Source organism: Ilyonectria robusta, assembly GCF_021365365.1.
Source record: "Ilyonectria robusta strain PMI_751 chromosome Unknown BGZ61scaffold_32, whole genome shotgun sequence".
NCBI lineage: Eukaryota > Fungi > Ascomycota > Sordariomycetes > Hypocreales > Nectriaceae > Ilyonectria > Ilyonectria robusta.
In genome coordinates this window covers 18,064-37,832 of record NW_025764466.1, presented here as the reverse complement: position 1 = coordinate 37,832, position 19,769 = coordinate 18,064, and the positions used below count along the sequence as shown (strand labels likewise).

Sequence of the window (19,769 nt, the reverse complement as noted above, 5' to 3'; positions counted from 1 at the left end):
CCAACTTCAACCACTCCGATTTATCTACCCAGTAAGTTGGAGCTGGACTTTCACGAGTCGTTACCCGTGCAGTGTTGGATTAATCATCCATGAGCTATCCGCCATTTCCATATCCAACCAGAATCCTATATCTGTGTCTATGGCCACTTCGTTCACACTCGCCATGTCTGTCATCTCGATGAAATCTCCACGTTTGCTTTCGCTACCATCCATTGGCATGTTTGCATTCAGGTAGCCCATCTGAGTGTATCTAGCCAATGTACCTTTCGACAGTCGCCGATAGAGCCTCAACATTCTCCGACCAGATTTCCATCTTTCTGTCATGGCTGAGAAAATCATTGCAGAGGATTGAATGTCATCATTGATGCGCACCCAGTCGGCTTCTCGCCTCAGGTTTTCATCAGTCCAGAGAGCGAAGAGTTGGGTGACAGCCGCGAGGAACAGCCAATGCACTGCCATCCACGTCGTGTCAATGTTTCCGCGCTGGTCGAGCCGATTGTAGATCTGAATGACTCGGGAAGCTGCTTCGAAACATCGGTGCAGATCATCCGAGTTTGGTTTTGGGTTTGCTGGAGATGGTCGGTGGATAAACATGCAAAGATTGTAATAGGAGTGGTGAAACCACTCCACGACGTGATCCGAGTTGGAGACGGGTATGTCCCGGAACCATTCATCCAGCCGCGCTTGTACATCCAGTATGTAGTCTGCGGAATATTGAGATATGCGCTGATAAAGGGTGTCAGCTACTTCACTCTGCAGCCGTCGTAGCAGGAAGCAGTGGTTTGCAATCATCTGTGGGAGAGAAATGTTTGGGGATGCCACGCCAGGGAGTTGGCACGTAATTGAAGAGTCCGGGAGAGCTGTAGGGCGCCCGAGCGTGTTCCCTACGGCTCGATCCATGCTGTAGAGAGACCAAAAGAGCCGGCGAGGAAGGTCCTCAGAAACACCAAACGAAGACGCCGCTGTAGTGATTCCTTCTTCTGTGTGCAGTCTCATGCCCGAGGCGGTTCGCAGTGCAGAACCCAAGAGTTGCCATACCACAGGCTTCTGCGGGTTGAACATGGACAAGAGCAGAAGCAACAGCAGCACCTGCAAGCTTTCGAGGGTTTTGTGCTGGTTGATGGAACTCAGCATTCCCATGGCATGCTCATGGTGAGCTGTAGCCAAGTTAGAGACGGCCATGTTCCCCTCGCTCTTCCCTGACAGGTGCAATGCGGTTGCGAGGACTAAGTGAAGTGCCGCGGTTGCTATGGTGCCTGGGGGATTTCCGCCACCGTAGTAGCGATCGAGATATACATCAAACTCTGCAGGCTCGATAATATGGTACTGCCATTGGGCCGAGGCAAATGCGTCGAATTGTTTTCGCATTGTGTCTCTAGGAGGAATGGCCAATGATTGACGAGAGTCCACCAACCCTTCGAGAAGACCTGGAGATAAGATTGTTGAAGGTTCGAGAGGCAACAGGTCCTCCTCAGGAGCATCCAGAATTCCTTGGGACTGAGCCAACGAAATTGCTGACTCGATGAATGCCATCCCACTTGAGGCTCCGAGGTAACGAGGTGCTTGTTTGAGTGATGTTTTGTCCTCCTGGTTGTCCGCTTTGGTCAACTGTGGCGAGTCTCTCGAGCTCGGGGTCTGGTGAATTCTCTGGTCTGTAGTCTTAAGCCGTTCTAGCTCAACTTCGAGTTGGGCAATTTCATCCTCCAGTTCTGTAGCATAACTCAAGTATGCTGCCGCCGGGTTGCGGAAGGGGTACTCGCAATGGTGCCCAAGACGGCGACAGCGTCCACACATTGGCTGGGCTTTGTCGCATTTAACACGATGAGTTTTGCACTTGGTGCAAGCTGGTGGTGTAATATTCTCTGCCATGGTGGAAGCAATATCCTGGTTGTGTTCGTTTGAAGCTGGTTTGAAGCTGATTTCAAGCTTCGATCCCTCGATCCTCATCTGCCTGGCAATTCTTGAGATCCTCTGTGACGCGGGGTTCCTCGGTGAGTCGTCATTTGGGTATACTGGTCCTTCATCAAGTTACGGTGCGACTACCCAGTGCGAGGACTCATTGCTTGCCGATACAAGATATATACGCGAAACAAAATAAATTCGAACGGTCCTTGCTCAGAAGTGTGCCACAGTTTTCGTCGAGAAAGGGCATTCCCAATGAGTGGTGAAACGAGACGTTTTGGGCGATCCGTCATATGATGGGAGAGAAGTCAAAGAAGCCGCTTGGTAGACGGCGGGAACAAAACCGACTAGGATGGCAGCATTTGGGAATGGAATTGATAAGACGGCTGAGCTGAACAACAATATGCGCGTAGAAGGTGCCCCTAGATCGGATTCAACAAGGGCACATTGTAGAAGCTCGTCGCCACCAACGTCATTTGAAAGTCGGAAAGAAAGGACTGAATCACATATAGTAGTCTAAAGATTGGGATAGTCTAGGTATGAGTCTCGTCCTGTTTCGCCCCAGCTTGACGTTTTGGTAGTAGCGGCTCAATAAAATGACGAAACCTCGGGAGCAAATCAGGGTTCCATGATTCAATTTTCTGGCCCGTCATGTCGTTTCCATATGCAAGTCCCCGGTGATAAACCACGACCTTCTTGCATCGTCCCGGTGCCGTTCTCTGATCGATTTCGGTCCTGCAATGAACTGTTAGCGATTCAGTTTGCTTCTAAATGCACAACGAAGGCGCTTTGATGAACTTACATAATGACAGCGTCGGCTGAAAGAAGGTCCCGAAAATCTTGTTGTTGCTGGCATTCCTTCTCCGAGTGTTGGATATAAACTTCAGCAACCCAGCCGCGCGTGTTCAAAGACTTCGTCTTTCCTGGTGCAGAGAATGCATGCAAATGGAACTGACTATTATCCTTTGACCAGCTTTGCTCCAGATCAGGTTCGCTCTGTCCATTTCCCCAGAAGACATCCCGACTTTTTAGCAGGCGCGGCAAGTCTTTCACCAGTATTCTTATGTCAATACGCCATGAGCAGCTGCTGAGAGATGCATTAGAACTATGCGCCCGCAAGGTAATAGCCCATCCCCAGTGATTTGTCCAATCTTGACTGGTGTGGACTAGCACTTCGACTTCGTTGGGCTGTAAAGGGATACCGTTGATTGGCACCCCAATGCTGGACCCGAAAGTCCATTTGTGATGCATCCTGCCTCCGATACGACTAAAGCCTGCCTTGAGCCGACAGGCCATGCAACGACATAGCTGCAGAAGGACCCTGGAAGTGGCCACAGTATCCTTGGGCGTACATCCTGATGGCCAAATACCCCAGAGTCCTGGGTATGCTGACTGAGGAGACATGGTTGACCAATCCATCTCATATCTCCAAGACCTGAGGAGCGTAGATGGGGAGCCCTCTGCGACTGTTGTGCATTTTTCCTGGATCCATTTTCGAATCTCAACGGTTGAAAAGCATGAAGTGCGGCCAAGGTAATCAGCAGGTAGAAGCTTTTCGCCCAATAGGTTACTACCAGTTCGGCTAGGACATGGAGGACTGTTTGCACCACAGCAGTCGGCATTCAAGAAGGGTCGGATGTTTGGCATTTCGACTGTACCAGACCAAAATTGAACGGAGGATGAGAAAAGGCGCGAACTTAAGAAGAGTCTGCGCACAAGGCTTTGCTCCAGAGAAGAGATGGCTTAAATATAGGAGAATGCGAAAGCTCATGGGTATCATGGTTTGCTTTGGTAATGTGGGTCCAATTCGCATGTAACTGCACCTAATAGGGTTGAACTCTGCACGTGTCCTCACGATGGTGGCTCATAAGAGTTTGACCTTGACAGATCGCGCTTTTGGGACAAGTGGATGCCGGATAATAAAGCGAGGACACAAAGTAAGAAGCCGATGGCCGATGAATCCAAGCTTCGTGAGTCCTGACCTGCCCAACCCCCAAAGTCGAGAGAGATCATTTGTTATCGCGTAAATGTCAGGGACTGAATACACAATAGGGAGTGAAGAGGGCAGACGTGCTACTAGATAACCGGTAGATAATAGCGAAGGGGTGATGACTGATTGATCTCTGATGCTCTATTGTCGACGCGGGCCTTGCCAGCTATCTAGCCTTTCCTTCGGTATGCCGGACCGCTGACTGCGTAGGTATTTCCGGCGTAATCGCAGCTATCCCTCGGCGGTCGAGGAATGTAAGTCACTGACTTTACTGGATCCGTCAATCAGGAAGCTCTGGATCCAGCGTTTGCATTCCGGCACCTGACAATATTATAGTATCCGCTATTTCCTATATTTCCCCCTACTATCGGACCTTTCCGAAGACATTACTTTTACTGCCTTTCACCACCTTTATCATCCAATTAAACAAGGCAAAAGAAATCACTCTTTTTAACAGAGATGTAGTATTCGACTTTTCCTTCCGCAGACTATCAGCTTGAATACCCTCAAGCTTGAGGTATATCACACTATGAGACAACCTTCTAGCAGACCAGACCACATCTTCCTAACACTCTAAATATCTAGCTTTTCTAGCCTCTCGGATAAGGCTTGCCCGCCCAAGGGACTTCTGAAGCTTTAACCTCAACACATATTACAGTTCCCCAACAGGATCAACAAGATCAATAGGGTCATCAGGGTCATCTCAAAAGGCCACGCTGTCATCATATGATTAATCTGTAAGACTGACCCCAAGACCCCCATTTAGACTAGATAATACAGGAGTTGTCATGCTAGATCCCCATCTCCTGATGTGACAGCACTGGAATAGTCAAGAAAGCTGAAGACGGGGTATGTGGGTATTCTTGGAGAGATGACGCATCTTCTGTAGGCATGGTTGTCTGTTGCATCTGGCAGATGGATATGATCATGTGTGTGAGAAGCATTTGGTATTCTTCCTATCTAATAGAGGTCTATTAGGTCAGTCTCATAGATGAAGATGACCTCGGATGACCTTGGACGGCCGAGAGGCTCCGGATGGTCTGGAGTCTTTGGCTTCAGCTAGCTATTGATAAAATCAAGGAAAAGCTAGGACTATGACGAGACTGATGACGAGGCTGATGACGAGGCAGGTGGCGATGGATGCCTATGATGAAGGAAGAAAGCTCCAATACAGTAGAAATCCGATATCCTGATACATGGGACATTGTCACATATCGGGATGTCAGATTCCGTCTGCATCATGCCATTGAAGCTTCACAACTCATGCAATGCCTCTTCGGCTGCTGGTGGAAGGCGGCCAGTCTCCGAAACGCTCCATTAAACGGCAACTATTAAGAAATAGGGTCCGAACAGAGGCCGTACGGCTAACTGCTGAGATATCTCCAGAGGCTTCCACCGCGGCCACGCCGAGGGAAGCGTGGCTCGAGAGCAATTTCAAGGATATCTCGAGGCCTGTGATCTCTCTTTTGCGAGAATTCGAGGCTCCCTCACCCACAGGTGCGCCGAACTCCTACACAGCTGCCGAGGACATGAACAACACGCAGGGCTGGTTTCCCTTAAGGGAGCTTGAGTACTACACATACCCTTTAAGCGGTGGAGATTTGAGACGGACAAAGACACCGGCCGATGGCGATATGTGCTTCTGGCAAGTGGCCAACTCTCGCTGCCCTCTGATGAGACGACTGTGGGCAAAGACGTGCGCGTCATATCCGGGCGTGCTTCGTTTCTTCCGGAGCCAGGCAAGTCTCTCGTGCGAGATTTGAGCAGTTGTTTAGTTAAGATCCAGCCGACGGCGATCAGGGCAAGAAACGACGTGAGGCAATGCTCGGGCAGTGTCGGGTCTAGAATACTTCTCTACGGGCCTATCCGGATTAGCGGATCATCTCGTCACGAGGGCATCATCCACAGCCAAAAGCAAATGGTGGCAGCGGCACCGAGAAAATCCTCGGCATTGATGCTAAAACCATGGAGCTTCTGGAAAAGAGCAGTCCGTCAGAATTGGCACCATACGGACTCTCCACGCCGCTACCGCCCTCATACACGGCCGAGTTCAGCCCGTTCAAGCCTGTGACGCATGGCCAAGCGCGTTTTACAAAGTTTGCAATCGTTGACAGGTTCGACCAAGTCATATCTGGCATCCGCCTGAGCCCGAATGGCGAAGGCGCCCTGTATTCGAGTATCTCGCCAGTCCAGACTGGCTGGTCACCATCTCCGTACGCCGTGAAGATATCTTTGAACAGCTCCGAGCCTCCGTTTGTTAAAGAATTTCACGGTGGACCGGTAGCGCCGCGTTGTGACATCGCCGACATGAGACTATCGGCTGCACGTCGTGGCTAGTTCATGCAATGCCGTCGTAAATTCACAATGGCACTGTGAGAAGTGAAGTGAAGCTGCGTGCTCCGTTATCCCAGACCACCACCTGTGAGAGTCAGTTGCCTAGGCACTCAAGACGTGATGGACTCACCACCACTTCTGCATATTTCACCCATTCACCATGGCCTCTCAGGCTGCACCCTTCCCCGAGCCCAGTCAAATTTTACAGTCGTCGTGCCAATGGCTGTCCTAGCCCTCGTCGTTGCACACGACTTTGACCAGACGGTCGCGCGCAACTCGCTCCTTTCGTCGAGCCCAACTACGCCACCCTGCTTCAGCATCCCGAGGCTAGGACTCCATGACAAGGTCGTGCAGTTCCGCCCGGCGCCAGATCGGTGGATCATCGTCCGTCAGGTCCGCGGCAAGCCCGACTTTCAAAAAGAACATGGGACGTTTTCGTGGGTTGTCTTTTGGAGTTTCTGGTCTTTCATCCTTACAATTATTGTAATGGCTTTTACTATTGCCCGGTTCTATAAGAGCTAAAAGAAAAAAGGGAGAGTGTTGCATCTAGCAGATGGATAGGATCATATGTGTGAGAAGCTCTTGCTATTCTTCCTATCTAATTGAGGTCTGCTAGGTCAGTCTTATAGATGAAGATGACCTCGGATGACCTTGGACGGCCGAGAGGCTCCGGATGGTCTGGAGTCTTTGGCTTTAGCTAGCTATAGGAAAAATCAAGGAAAAGCTAGGACTATCATGAGATCGGTGACGAGGCCGATGACGAGGCAGGTGGCAATGGACGCCTATGATGAAGGAAGAAAGCTTCGATAGCATGATGCATCCGGAATCCGATATCCCGATATATGTGTGACGATCGGGTCTAACCTAAGGGTGTAGGGTAGGTCCGAGGCGTGTGGTGTATGATCGAGTGGATCAGGACGTCGTAGTGAGCAATGTAGGTCACGGTCTGGTAATGGTAGAATAGTAGATTCAATGTAACCAAGTGTGTTGATAGCTAAGGAGCTTAGGGCTCTTGTCTAAGGGGTCTAAGGTCCTTTCTATATACATCTGATCTATGAGTCGATTAGAGGTCTGGGTCTTGTGATTAGTGGTGATTGGGTCTGGATTAGTAGTAATCGGTTCCGGATTACTAGTGATTGTGCGGGGTGGAGCTCTGATTGTGCTGATGTAGGGTAATGTGAAAAAGTAGGTATAGTTATAATTTTACTAGTTATAACTGTCTGGTTTTAACCTGGGCTATAATAATATATAATAAAGAGAAAAAGAATAGAGTAATTTTAAATTAAATTTAAAAAGAAATATAATAAGTAATTTTTATTATTAAAATTGTTATTTAAACTTTTATTTTTATATTATTATATTTTTATATTATATATTTATATTACTTAAGTTAAGTAACTTATTTTAAAAGCTTAATTAATTAATAAAGCTTAAATTTTAATATAATAAAAACTTTAGTTATTTTATATTATTATTATTTTAAGTTTAAGTTTTAAATTTATATATTATTATTTTTCTTATTATTATTTTTTAAAATTATTTAATTTTAGTTTTTTTTAAGTATATATTATTAAAAATCTTAAATTAAATAATAAATAATTTATTAATATTAAGTTTTAAGTAATAATAATAAAAATAATTAAATTATAATTTAAGTATAAATTATAAATATTTTATATAAAATAGCTTTTTTTTTAAAAAAAGTAAAATATATTAAGAATATATAAGATATTAACTTATCTATTATTAAAATAATTAATAAAATATTATATTATTTCTTAATATATAAATAAATATCTACTATTAAAACTAATTTTTAAACTTTTATTTTTATATTACTATATTTTTTATTATTATGTTTTTATATTATATATATTATATTACTTAAGTTATTAAAAGGTAAAGAACTTAATTAATTATTTTCTCTTTTTTCTTAATTACTAGAAACTTAAAACCTTCTTTTACTAAATTCTTTAATTATTTAAATCTCTTTTATATCTAGCTTATTAATTATTAAACTGTATATTAATAAAAGATATATTATATATAACTTATATTATTTAGATAATATTATTTTAAGCTAGCTTATTAAGAAACTTTTTTTTATTTTAAGATAGCTATTATAATTATAACTTAGCTACTAGTTTTCTTAAGCTGTATTTTTTCGTATTTACTTAATTTTTAAAGTTAGTATTTTTATATAAATCTAGCTTTAAAAAACTTCTATTTTAAATACTGTTAGTATAACTAGCTAGTAATTAAATAATCTTAAAATTGTAATAGTTTTTATATTTTTAAAACTATATTATATTACTGTAATTTTAAGTAATTTAAGAATATTTTTATTTCTATTAAAATATTCCTCTATATTATATATTTAATTTATATATTATTAAAAAGAAGATTACTTAATAAAAAGTTAAGCTTTTTATAGTAAAATATATTAAATTATATTATTAGTTGTTAATTATAAGTTAATTAATTAGGTAATTAATTAGAATATAAAAGATTTTAAATTAAATAGTTTAAGATATAAAAAGTGATTTTTATAAGCTTTTTAATTTTTTAATTTTATAGCTATTTTATTTTTTTAAATCTAGCTTTTTAATTTTAGTTTTTTAAGTTATATAAAGTATCTTAAAAGCTTAATTAAAGTAATAAAATTTATATTTTAATATAATAAAAACTCTAGTTATTTTAAGTTATTATTACTTTAAGTTTAAATTTAAATTTATATATTATTATTCTTATTATTAATAGTAATAATAATTAGAAATATTTATTTTTAATTAAAAGCTTTAAATACCTAGCTAAATAGAAGCTATATAACAGCTTATATAAAAGTATATATAGATCTAATCTAAATACATTCTTTATTAAAATTAGTAGTATTAAGATTTTTTATAATTTTAAGTAGTATTACAAAAACTATAATTTAATTAAGTATTAATAAGAAAAAAGTTATAAATATACTAGCTATACAAACTAGATATTACTAGATAGAATTTCTAATATTATTATTATTAATTAAAGCCTTAAAAATAGCAGGTTTATTATTACTTCTTTTTAGAAATATAAATAAAAGAGACTTTTCCTTTAATATTAAAATCTCTATAATAACTTTTATAGTAGACTCTTTATTTTTTATAGGCTGTTAGTTATTAATTAGGCTATTTTACTGCTATTTATCTAAGGTATTACTTATTTTAAATTAACTATAAGAATACTAACAGAATAATTAATATATTCTATATTAATATCTAAATTTAATACCTAATAAAAAATAAGAAAGTCTTAAAATTCTTATTAACCTTAAGAATATACTAATTATAAAGCTTAAGTAAAACTATAGTAGCATAAAATCCAATAAGCTATATATAGAATATACTTTACTAATATAAGCCTATTCTATAACTAAATATCTATTATAAGTAGGCTTTTAATTCTAGTTATACTATATATTAAACTTGCTAGTTTTATAATTAATTATAGCCTAATAGTAACAATAATATAAGTCCCAACTAGTATCTATAACTATTTACCCTATAGTACTAGTAATAAGATAGCTAAGTTATAAAATACTTTATATAGTAGATAGAAAATAATTAGGTTTAATTAGTAACTAATAATCTTTACCCTGGTTTTATTAATTTAAGAATTATATAACTGGCAAAAAGTTTTATTAGCAGCCTGGCTTTTTAATATATTATTATTTTCTTTGGATTTCTATCTTTTAAATTTATTTAGAAGTATATAGCTCTCTTAACTAGATTTTATTAACTTTATAATAAGTTTAGGAGTTTAGAAGTGCCTTATTAAGACTTACAGTCTCTCTATATATAGGGTAAGTTTAACTAGTAATAGAGGCTTTAATATACTCTAACTAGTGCCTCTTTCCTATTCTGCTGCTATAATATGGAGAGAATAAAGTACTATTTTATTATATCATCTTATGCAACACACACTTATGAATTTCACTAAAGTATGAAATCTGAGATAAAATAATCGCATAGTATTAAGAAAGAAACCTCCCTGTAACTCTGGAATTACCGACGTACTATAGCATCTCAAGAGGCCTGGGTATATTTCACTCCGCATAAATAAAAAATACAGAACACCGCGGAAATTCACGTATTAAACTCATAGTAAATTCAATAGATAATCTACAGATTCTTCCAGTTAAATGCAGCTTCCCACGCCGCACCAACTCGATAAATCATCTCCTCCTGAAACATTCCCCCCACAATCTGCATGCCAACCGGTAGATTGATACTGCTATCATCTTCTGCTAGAAGGAATCCTACAGGTAGACTCATTGCAGGGTGGCCGCTTGCGTTGAAGCATACCGTATTAACAGCAACGCCTCTGCTCTTCGCTATATATTCTGAAGGTCCAGCCTCAGGAGAGGCGTGTGTGTTTGCGACGTAGGGGTTTGTTGGCGTAATTAAGACGTCGACCTTCTCTAGGGCGGAGTTATACTCATCCCTCAGGCGCCGGTACAGATTAATCGCCTTGCCATAGATTAAGGGGTGGTTCTCCCAAAGGTATAGGCCGGAGATCATGGTGAATTTGGACGTGGAGAACATCTTGTCGAATTTGCTCTGATCTATGGGTGTCATTTTCTGGGCGAGGTCGCTCAAGTACAGGCCCCTTCGACCGCATGCCTTTCCCAAGTATCCTTGATATGCCGCAGCGGGCCGCAGTGCGCAGTTGACTATGTGTCCAGCGATGGTGTGCAGTGGAACACTGATTTCGACGACCTCTGCACTAAGGCTCTCGAACCGCTTCGCCGCCTCCATCACCTTGGCCTTTACTCTTGGGTCAATGACGGGGAAATCGAACCCCTCTTTTAAGATGCCTATCTTTAGACCTTTAACACCCTTGTTGAGCGAAGCAGAGTAATCGGGAAGTTGAGACGGCAGCGGCGCAGCATACTGGCGATCATCAATATCGTCGCGACCAGCAATGGCTTGGAGGACCTTTGCATTCAGAGCGACAGTTTTCGTCATCGGGCCGGCTGTATCATGTACGGCGTCGTGTGTCACAACTCCAGTCCACGGTACAAGTCCCCAAGTAGGCTTCATACCTACAATACCACAGTAGCTAGACGGAAAGCGGATTGAGCCACCCTGGTCACCACCGATACCAGCGTCAACCTTTCCCGATCCAACAAGATGGCCACAGCCGCTGGAGGAGCCACCGCTGGTATACCCAACGGCGTAGGGATTTTCCACGGGCCCGGTAGCGGCAGAGAAGGAGGAGGCACAGAGTGACAGATTCTCGCAAACACCTTTGCCAATAATTGTGCCACCAGCTTCAAGAATCCGTGTGACGAGTGCTATGAATGTTAGTTGCTATTTACATGGTCGCACACCGCGAACAAGGTGACTTACTAGCATCTGTTTGCGGGGTGTAATCGGTAATCATGTCCGTTCCTAAGAGCATGGGAACGTCCTCTACGGTAATGTTGTCCTTGAGACAGAACGTGACGCCGGACAGAGGTCCACCCGCCTTACCCTGAATGTGCGACTTCCACGCCCAGGCATTTCCCTCGTTCTCGTGAGTGGGTGGCCGATGGACGTTGATACGGGGATACTTGTCCAAGTCAACAGGGGGAAAGTAGTCTGGGAGATCTTGCACAATCTCAATTGACTCCTGTACTGAGGCAATGATGTCGTGCCATTGGACAGATTTGTCTGGCTTCAGACTGATGCCAATCTTGTCCAGTACGTGGCTGATCTTTTCAACCGTCACAATGGTCTTGTTAGAATCGGACGCAGTGGTCAAAGTCGCCATCTTGAAGACTGGTATCTGGAATTCATAAATTTCGGTGAGGAGATCTTTCGAAACGGATAACCTCCAAGTTCTAACCCAGTGAGCCCAGTGGCTTTTCATCTCCTAAGGTCGTGCCATTTCCCCTTAGGACTACGGATCCACGGGAAGCTGGCGATACGCCTCCACTGAGCCAGGCGATTCCGCTTCGTCGGCGATTTCGCGATTTCGCCCTATCGTCGGCAGATTGGCTAGGCTTATCTGTGTCGGCGATGGACCGATTCTGTGGATCACACTCTCTACTAGTCCCTCCAACCCTAGCAACTCACTCTTCCGCAGCATGATCAACAACGAGGCGGAGATAAGAAGCCGATGACTTTGAGCGGCTGAAGCTTATCTCTTGCATCTCACATATCCAGAATTCTTTTCCCTGGCCAGTTCACGATACTCAGGTCATCAGACCGGCAAGATCTGGGGCTGGGGATATCGCTATTACTGGAGCTAGTCTTGGCGTCTCTCCCCTCGCAATACCGAGATAGGCACGATGGCGACCCGCTATCGTATAGATGATAGCCCTCATTCTCAACCTCTAGTGTGACATGGATCACCACAACTTGCGTGAGTATAATAGTGCATGGTGATCGACAGTCTTGTTAACCCCGGCCCAGTCATCCCTGGGGAAAATGGACATACGGACTGTTTTGGTTCGGCGAATGCGCCAGCGTTACTAGCTGGACCGTCGCAGCGACGGGTGTCAAGGCTGGTCTATCGTGGTGGGAAGCCTGGTAAGTTTCTTCGGGGAGCAGATTTCCGCTCGATGTGGATCTTGGAACTCAAGCTGACGAGCCGATCAGGATTTGTGTCATCCTCGGACATTTGATCGTGGCCTTCTTCATGACAGCTATTGGCCGTGGAGGCGCCGTGTACCATCTTGGGTTTCCGACTCTCGCACGTAGTAGCTTCGGTATTTTCGGTAGCCTTTGGTGAGTACCCTCTCAGTTTTATACTCTCCGACCTAAAGCTAATGGTGTAATCAGGCCCATCTTCAATAGAAATGCCATGACTATTATCTGGACCGGCGTCCAGGGAGTCACGGCAGGAAACTCCATCTACGTTATGCTCCACGCCATTTTCCCAAGCATCGCCCATGTTCCCAACCCGTTCCCTGCAGACGTTACCATGACGGGCGGTCGGATGATTGGCTACGTTATCGGCTGGCTTCTTACGCTGTTTTGCGCCATGTTCCAGATGCACAAGTTCCGCAAGCTCATTATGGTCAAGAGTGTTCTGATGCTCGGATGTCTCCTTGCCTTCTTCATCTGGTAAGAAATCTGACACCTCCAATTACTCAAACCGGCCATCCCACATGGCTGCATCTTCGCGGCCAATGAAGCTGACATAAATCATTACCCATAGGGCAATCGTGGAGGCAAAGGGAGTTGGCCCTGTCATCAAGCAACGCGCCCAAATTCCGGCCGGAGAGTCTCACGCCTGGGTCTTCCTGACGCAGCTGTTTATCCAAGCTGCCAACTTTGCCACATTCGCAACGAACAATTCTGATCTTACTCGCTATGCCAGACGCCCCAACGACGCACTATGGACGCAAATCATTGGTATGCCAGTGGCCTTTGGCGTTGTTGGCTTCTTTGGTATCTTTGTCACATCCAGCAGCCAGGTCATTTTCGGCGAGATAAACTGGGATCCTAATGGTATCCTCGATGCCTTCCTATTAACGGATTACTCCCCTCGCCGACGCGCCGGTGTCTTCTTTATTGCCCCGGGATTCTCTTTCGCACAGGTCACCACTCAAATTTTCGCCAATCTCATCGCCGCTGGCAACGACACAGCTGCACTGCTACCCCGATATGTCAACATTCGCCGTGGCGCTGTCATCTGCTTGGTGTTATCATTTGCCATCACTCCCTGGAACTTGCTCAAGACAAGCTTCACATTCACCAGCTACTTGGGCTCTTATCAAATTTTCCTGTCGAGCATCATTGGTGTCATTCTTTCCGACTACTTCTGGGTGCGACGTGGATACCTCATTGTGTCTAACCTCTTCACAAGGGACCCACAAGGTCTGTACTGGTACCACGGCGGCGTCAACTGGCGGGCGTATGTTGCCTACATCATTGGAATAATCCCTTGTCTCCCTGGGTTCTTGTTCCAGGTTGGCGTGAAGAGCATCCCATTGGGAGCCAGAAGGCTCTATGTGTTTGCTCTACCAGTGGGTATTATTGTGTCAGCTATTGCATACGTCGTAATATGCCATTTCAGCCCGCCTCCCGGTGGAGTGATGAAGGGGTGGTTGGAAGATATTGATTCGGATATAATTCTAAGCGGAGAAGGCACGGAGACAAAGAGCGTAAGCGAAAAGACAAGTTACTTGAAGGAGGGGAATAAGGAGATGGAGGTTTAGCTAAATTGAAGATAACATGTAATGCAGCTTGATAGTATAGGGTCGAATATAGTAGATTTAAACGAGGTACACACAGTTTGACTCATGACAAGGAATTTTTGCTAAATTAAAAGGAATTACTTTATCAGTTAAATGGGATAGTAAAGTACCTTCCAAGTCAAGATTGAGGTCAAGTTAACCCGCCTCCTTAGCAGCGGCTTGGAAAGTGTTGGAATTCCCCTAGGGGTGAAATTTTGTAACCATATCGAGACGCTATAGACCAAGGGAATTTCCGGGACCGCATGCGAGAGTCTCAGCTCGGTTCAGCCGATACCAGCGTCGCCTGTCCTCTCCGTCATCCGTTGCCCGCTGCCTATAATGATGTTAGATGTATTCAAATGAGCCTCTGGTATGCGTTCCCAGCAGCGATACCTCGGGCAGAGCGTTAAGAAGACATACTTTAAGTAAAGCGGGCTATTTCAAGTCAGCTATAAACTTGGCCTGCTTGGCAATACGAGCTTCCATGGTTTTTGGTTTTCCAAGAGCATCCGGACGAGCGTCCCATGGCCGCGGACCACTAAGTCGCCGATAGTTAACACCGAGCGCATCCAAACGGGCTGTATGAATTTTCAGCCGGGCATTGAAGTTCTCGACCGAGCTGTCATCTGGCGGTTTCCCCCATGCCACTTCAGAGAAGGCACATAGCCTCGGATAAGCCATGTAGTCTACCCTCCGGGCACTTTCCATGTGCTCAGTCCAGACGTTCGCCTGGGCTCCGATGACTTTTGTCCTCTCGTCTTCTGTCAGTCCCACTGGAACTGGCTCAAAGGCGTACACATCATCTACCGTGAGCACTGTGCCAACCGGCGTGGGCTCGTCTTCTTCCTCCGACTGACGGAAGTCCAGATAGGCGGCAACATCTGGGCATGCGACGACTTCAAAGCCGCGCTGGGCCGCAATCTTGGTCGGCTCGATCCCCCGCCAGGCAGCTATCAGTACGTCGCCAGGGGTTCGCTCTCCGCCAGCTAGGATCTCATCCCATCCATAAGCACGGCGGCCAAGAGATCGCAGATGATCTGCCATTTGGCCGACGAACCATCCATGCAGAGCACTCTCGTCAGGCAAACCCAGGCGCTTCATCCGAGCTTGCACGTCTGGACTCGCCTTCCACTCGTCATGGGGACATTCATCCCCTCCAATACCAATGTACTGACCCGGGAAAATGTCGTGGGCAGCATCGAGAACGTCTCTGCAGAAGTCCAATGTCTTATCCGACATATTCAGGACGTGTTTAGAGATGCCCCATGACTCCATCACCTCTACCCTCGTCCCATTGCCAAGCTCCGGATACGCTGCGATGGCAGCTTGCATGTGTCCGGGCATGTCAATCTCTGGCACTACTGTGATGTGCCTCTTCGTTGCAAACGCTACAACCTGCTGCAGATCCGCCTTGGAGTAAAACCCGCCGTGAGGCCTTTCTTCGTATTTGTCGTGATGCACCGCGCCGAGCATCGTTCTTTTCCTCCAGCATGCCACCTCTGTCAGGCGCGGCCACTTGTCGACAGGCAGCCGCCAACCTTGGTCGTCGGTGAGATGCAAGTGTAGCACATTGAGTTTGTGAAAGGCGGCTAGGTCGATAAAGCGTAGTAGATCAGGTAGTGGCATGAAGTGGCGTGCTACATCTAGCATGACTCCTCGCCAGGCGAAACGTGGAGCGTCGCTGATGCGTTGTACGGGTACTTCCCACGGGTCTTCGGAGATGTCGCTGCTTTGGCGGAGGAATGTAGGCGGTAGGAGCTGCTTGAATGTCTGCATGCCGTAGAAAATGCCTTCTGAAGAGCCGCCCGTTACACGCACGACGCCGTCCCCAGAGCTGCCTACGTCGAGAATGTAGCCCTCCCGAGGCAACAATGCATCGATGGAGCTGACAGGCTCTGGCTCAGTGACTTGAACAACTCCATTCCCTTCGACAACAGATTTGGGTTGAGGAATCATCTTGGTAGATTTCGTGAAGAATCGTGTAGCGGCGCCAGATAGATAGTGTGAATAGAAATGTAGATATCAAGGGAGCAGATGGGGGAATTATAATAATTGTAGGCAGATGCAAATTTTATGTTCTGAGGGGAAGGATGCCTATGAACATTACCCCAAGCTGCAATTGTAACGTTGCTATAGCTTAGGCAGCCAGTCTCACGGCCCAAGTTGAGGCTGAGCGGTTACAACCGGCAGAAGTACAATCCTCACTCTTTCCTTCTGCTTGAAGATGACCCTGTATTACAAAACCTCTGATAGTCTGATATCATGCCATTAGTCGGAAGTGGGCATCAGAAAACCCCTCTCTGACCGGCCCGGTCAATCCAAGCCCAAGGGATCCTCACTAGTATCACCACTGCTGTGAACACTCTCTATTTGATGACATTAACTGTATCGGATCCAACACCTTCTTGTCTATTAGCATAGCCCAATGTACAGAATAGCCAGGTTTTATTATATTGATGACAACTCTGACTATTAAATCTCTAGCTTTTATAGTAATGAAGCGGATTGGCCCTGATGACCCTGCGGCTCTTGATGACCCTGACCGGTAAGATTGTTCCGAAAATGCGATGTTAATCCCAAAATGCGACAAGCGACGAGTTACATTAGCACTGATGAAAGTGCCAGTTGCTCAAATCTCATGTGAAAAATAGTTTGTGATGATGCATGCTGGGACCGGAGATTTTGATGCGGCTGATTTTTCAGCTGGTCAGCCTGTGGGGCATTGCACGGAACAGCTCCACACTTGTCTCAAAGATGGGCACGTACCGTCCTTCTCGTAAGCATAAGTTTGTCTTTTCTCTTGTTTTGGTCCTCGTAATATTTGGATGGCATGGGATTAACCCTCTTGCGGCAGAGTAATGGCTAGATTTGCATAATCCTCTGATAAGCAGGTGCCCTGGTCAGAGACAGAGGAGTTGGGGTTGACTCAAACCACTCTCGAGGAAAGAAGAGGGCTGAGGACGTGCGAGATCAAGACGTTACTTAGATTCAGTATCTACGCTCCATCGAATCGTGTGCCCACGATCGAGTTTCCCGCGACGGATGCAACAGAGTACCGATGTTGCTGGCAGTAATGGCTGACTTGTGGGTTTCTTGGATACGCCCAAGGCTCTCTTTCGCTGCCTTGCAGAACGTGACGGCACCCACCGCTATCGTTAGCGATATCATGGGCAGTGGTTCACAGATGGGATGGCTTGTTTGGTAACGTGCAACCACATTCGGATCTCTCCCTTCCAAGCTCTTCTCGGTCTTGTTCAATCTGTCCACACTGATATTAGGCGCCTGTCAAAATGAAATGGAATACTCGAAGCCAATCAGTTAGTCGTCCCCGGCACCGCGGTCGCGTTGTCACGAATGTGCTCTGGCTACCGAGATACAAGATATCATTTCTGCTTAGGACTCGTGATACGAATAATCGGGCCTACGAGCAGATCATTATGATTCAAGGTCGCAAAAGGGTTGGCCCGATTAAGTCACATGGAGCGATGTCTCGGAAAATGGTGGTTGCCTGTGATCCAGATTGGAAGGTGGCCACGCCTTGATGCGCCTAAAACAATGCAACCAATCACTCTTAGAAAGCTGCTATCTTGAGATTCTCTACAGAGCCTCTCAGGTTTGATGAGCCTGTGCGGCTATTCTTTACCCTGGATTTAAACACTTTTAGGTAGGAATTTCATTCTATGGAACAGGGAAAATTCCCATAGGCCTAGCTCAACCCTTTTATCCCAACCTAGCAATACATCACGATAATCTGGGTCAGTTGCTTCGCAATCAAGGCCGGGCGCAAAACTTAGCGTCATTGACCATCTCCGATGTAACCCTCGGTCACGATCCTCGATCATTCATGAAGCTCAAATAGGAAACGCTCCCGAAATTAAATTCCTTTGTTATAGTCAAAAGCATGGCGCGTCGACGACCTCCCTCATCATTGCTCTTTCGGGGATAAAACCCGGAAGCAATATTAAATTAAGAAACACCGTTTCAAACTCATTGCAACCATTCTCAAGATGCCTGTCAAATCACGACCCACCAACTTAGGGATGACGCCATCACGGGGAAAAGGCGATAATGGCTTGTTCATGAGGCCGCCCAGACATGGTCTACTGACTTGAACATATGTGATGTCGCGGCGTTTTACTGAACCACTCAATGCACGTGTACGGCTACCTGAACCATCTTGAAGACACTATATGACCCATCCCGTTTTGAAAATTCTCATAATCGGGGTGGAAGGATAATCAAGCTTCACAAAGCGTTTCTTATCCACACATTCCTGGTAGTGTTTGAGCTACTACATTTATGCCTCTCAACATGGTTCTCAAGAACACCCTTATTCATTTGTTGTGCCTACTGGGTACTGCCGTTGCCTGGAATGCCCCTGCATACAGTGGCCTCAGCAGGATTTGGCAGTCTAACTTCGTCGGTGCAGCGGGCACCCTCCCAGATGCCAGTAATTGGAACATCATCGAGGGTTATCTGAATGTCAACGCCGAGCTCGAAGTTTACACTCGATCTAGTCGCAACCTCCAACGCAGCGGCGGTGAGACGCTTCAGCTGGTTCCATGGCGTGACACTTCAGTCGTTACTGGCTGGACTTCTGGTCGCGTTGAGAGCAGCTACGTATTTACCCCTTCGTCAGGAAAGATTACTAGAGCCGAAGCTCTTATCCGGTTTGGCACAAATCCAATCGCGAACAAGCAAGGCATCTGGCCCGCGTTCTGGATGCTCGGCAATGCTCTCCGCACCGGCGGAAGCTGGCCTGCGTGCGGTGAGCTCGACATAATGGAAAGTGTGAATGGACTGCTGACTGGCTACGGAACTGCTCATTGCGATGTTTACCCTGGAGGTATCTGTAATGAAGGCAATGGTATTGGAGGGAGTATTGGTATCCCGGATCAGAGTTGGCACACTTGGAGGATAGACTTTGATCGCACGAAAAGCAGCTGGACACAGGAGACCATCACGTGGTATATGGATGGCCAACAATTCCACCAGATCTCTGGCTCCAGGATCAACAATGAGAGGGTTTGGGGCACTCTGTGCCACAGTCCCATGTACTTCATTCTGAACGTTGCCGTGGGTGGCACTTGGGTAAGTTGTCGAGATGTCTCTGCCATGGGATGAGAGCTAACCAGCTGGTAGCCAGGATACCCAAACGCCAACACCGCAGACGGCTACGGGAGCATGATGGAAATCGCATATGTCGCTCATTACCACAGCTAGGCTTTGTTCAGAAGGGGGAGGAAGCGCTGCAGTCGTTTTTTTCTCGTCTCATTCGAAGTACATAAATGCTGGAATGGGTACACGGCCTTTTGAGGACGGCTGCTATTCACC

The 19,769-nt window shown here is 45.3% G+C and overlaps 6 protein-coding genes across 6 annotated transcripts; 3 read left to right on the top strand and 3 right to left on the bottom strand.

The window, feature by feature from the left end:
- Nucleotides 1-60: 60 nt before the first annotated feature.
- BGZ61DRAFT_539043 (fungal-specific transcription factor domain-containing protein) lies at nucleotides 61-1,869 on the bottom strand (the record flags this gene model as incomplete). The annotated part of the gene is made up of 1 exon (XM_046254729.1): nucleotides 61-1,869. One exon carries the CDS (start codon nucleotides 1,867-1,869, stop codon nucleotides 61-63), a length of 1,809 nt encoding a protein of 602 aa, XP_046096839.1.
- Nucleotides 1,870-5,160: 3,291 nt separating this feature from the next.
- Nucleotides 5,161-6,748, top strand: BGZ61DRAFT_484794 (uncharacterized protein; the record flags this gene model as incomplete). The annotated part of the gene is made up of 4 exons (XM_046249649.1): nucleotides 5,161-5,250; nucleotides 5,484-5,705; nucleotides 5,768-6,105; nucleotides 6,304-6,748. The coding sequence occupies 4 exons, from the start codon at nucleotides 5,161-5,163 to the stop codon at nucleotides 6,746-6,748; spliced, it is 1,095 nt and encodes a 364-aa protein (XP_046096838.1).
- A 3,641-nt stretch (nucleotides 6,749-10,389) lies between these two features.
- On the bottom strand, nucleotides 10,390-12,022 carry BGZ61DRAFT_367704 (amidase signature domain-containing protein; the record flags this gene model as incomplete). Its single annotated transcript, XM_046241811.1, has 2 exons — nucleotides 10,390-11,564; nucleotides 11,620-12,022. 2 exons carry the CDS (start codon nucleotides 12,020-12,022, stop codon nucleotides 10,390-10,392), a joined length of 1,578 nt encoding a protein of 525 aa, XP_046096837.1.
- Nucleotides 12,023-12,597: 575 nt separating this feature from the next.
- Nucleotides 12,598-14,401, top strand: BGZ61DRAFT_499094 (permease for cytosine/purines, uracil, thiamine, allantoin-domain-containing protein; the record flags this gene model as incomplete). Its single annotated transcript, XM_046251360.1, has 6 exons — nucleotides 12,598-12,635; nucleotides 12,667-12,783; nucleotides 12,853-12,981; nucleotides 13,036-13,320; nucleotides 13,415-14,286; nucleotides 14,376-14,401. 6 exons carry the CDS (start codon nucleotides 12,598-12,600, stop codon nucleotides 14,399-14,401), a joined length of 1,467 nt encoding a protein of 488 aa, XP_046096836.1.
- Nucleotides 14,402-14,689: 288 nt separating this feature from the next.
- On the bottom strand, nucleotides 14,690-16,429 carry BGZ61DRAFT_141813 (sugar hydrolase). Its single transcript, XM_046237284.1, has 2 exons — nucleotides 14,856-16,429; nucleotides 14,690-14,769 (listed from the first exon to the last, which is right to left on the bottom strand). Exon 1 carries the CDS (start codon nucleotides 16,389-16,391, stop codon nucleotides 14,871-14,873), a length of 1,521 nt encoding a protein of 506 aa, XP_046096835.1. The 5' UTR covers nucleotides 16,392-16,429; the 3' UTR covers nucleotides 14,690-14,769; nucleotides 14,856-14,870.
- A 2,317-nt stretch (nucleotides 16,430-18,746) lies between these two features.
- Nucleotides 18,747-19,658, top strand: BGZ61DRAFT_367665 (concanavalin A-like lectin/glucanase domain-containing protein; the record flags this gene model as incomplete). Its single annotated transcript, XM_046241809.1, has 2 exons — nucleotides 18,747-19,526; nucleotides 19,578-19,658. 2 exons carry the CDS (start codon nucleotides 18,747-18,749, stop codon nucleotides 19,656-19,658), a joined length of 861 nt encoding a protein of 286 aa, XP_046096834.1.
- Nucleotides 19,659-19,769: the final 111 nt, after the last annotated feature.

Coding starts and splice junctions, on each gene's coding strand:
- BGZ61DRAFT_141813 (XM_046237284.1), bottom strand. CDS start 16,391: ATGATTCCTCAACCCAAATCTGTTGTCGAAGGGAATGGAGTTGTTCAA.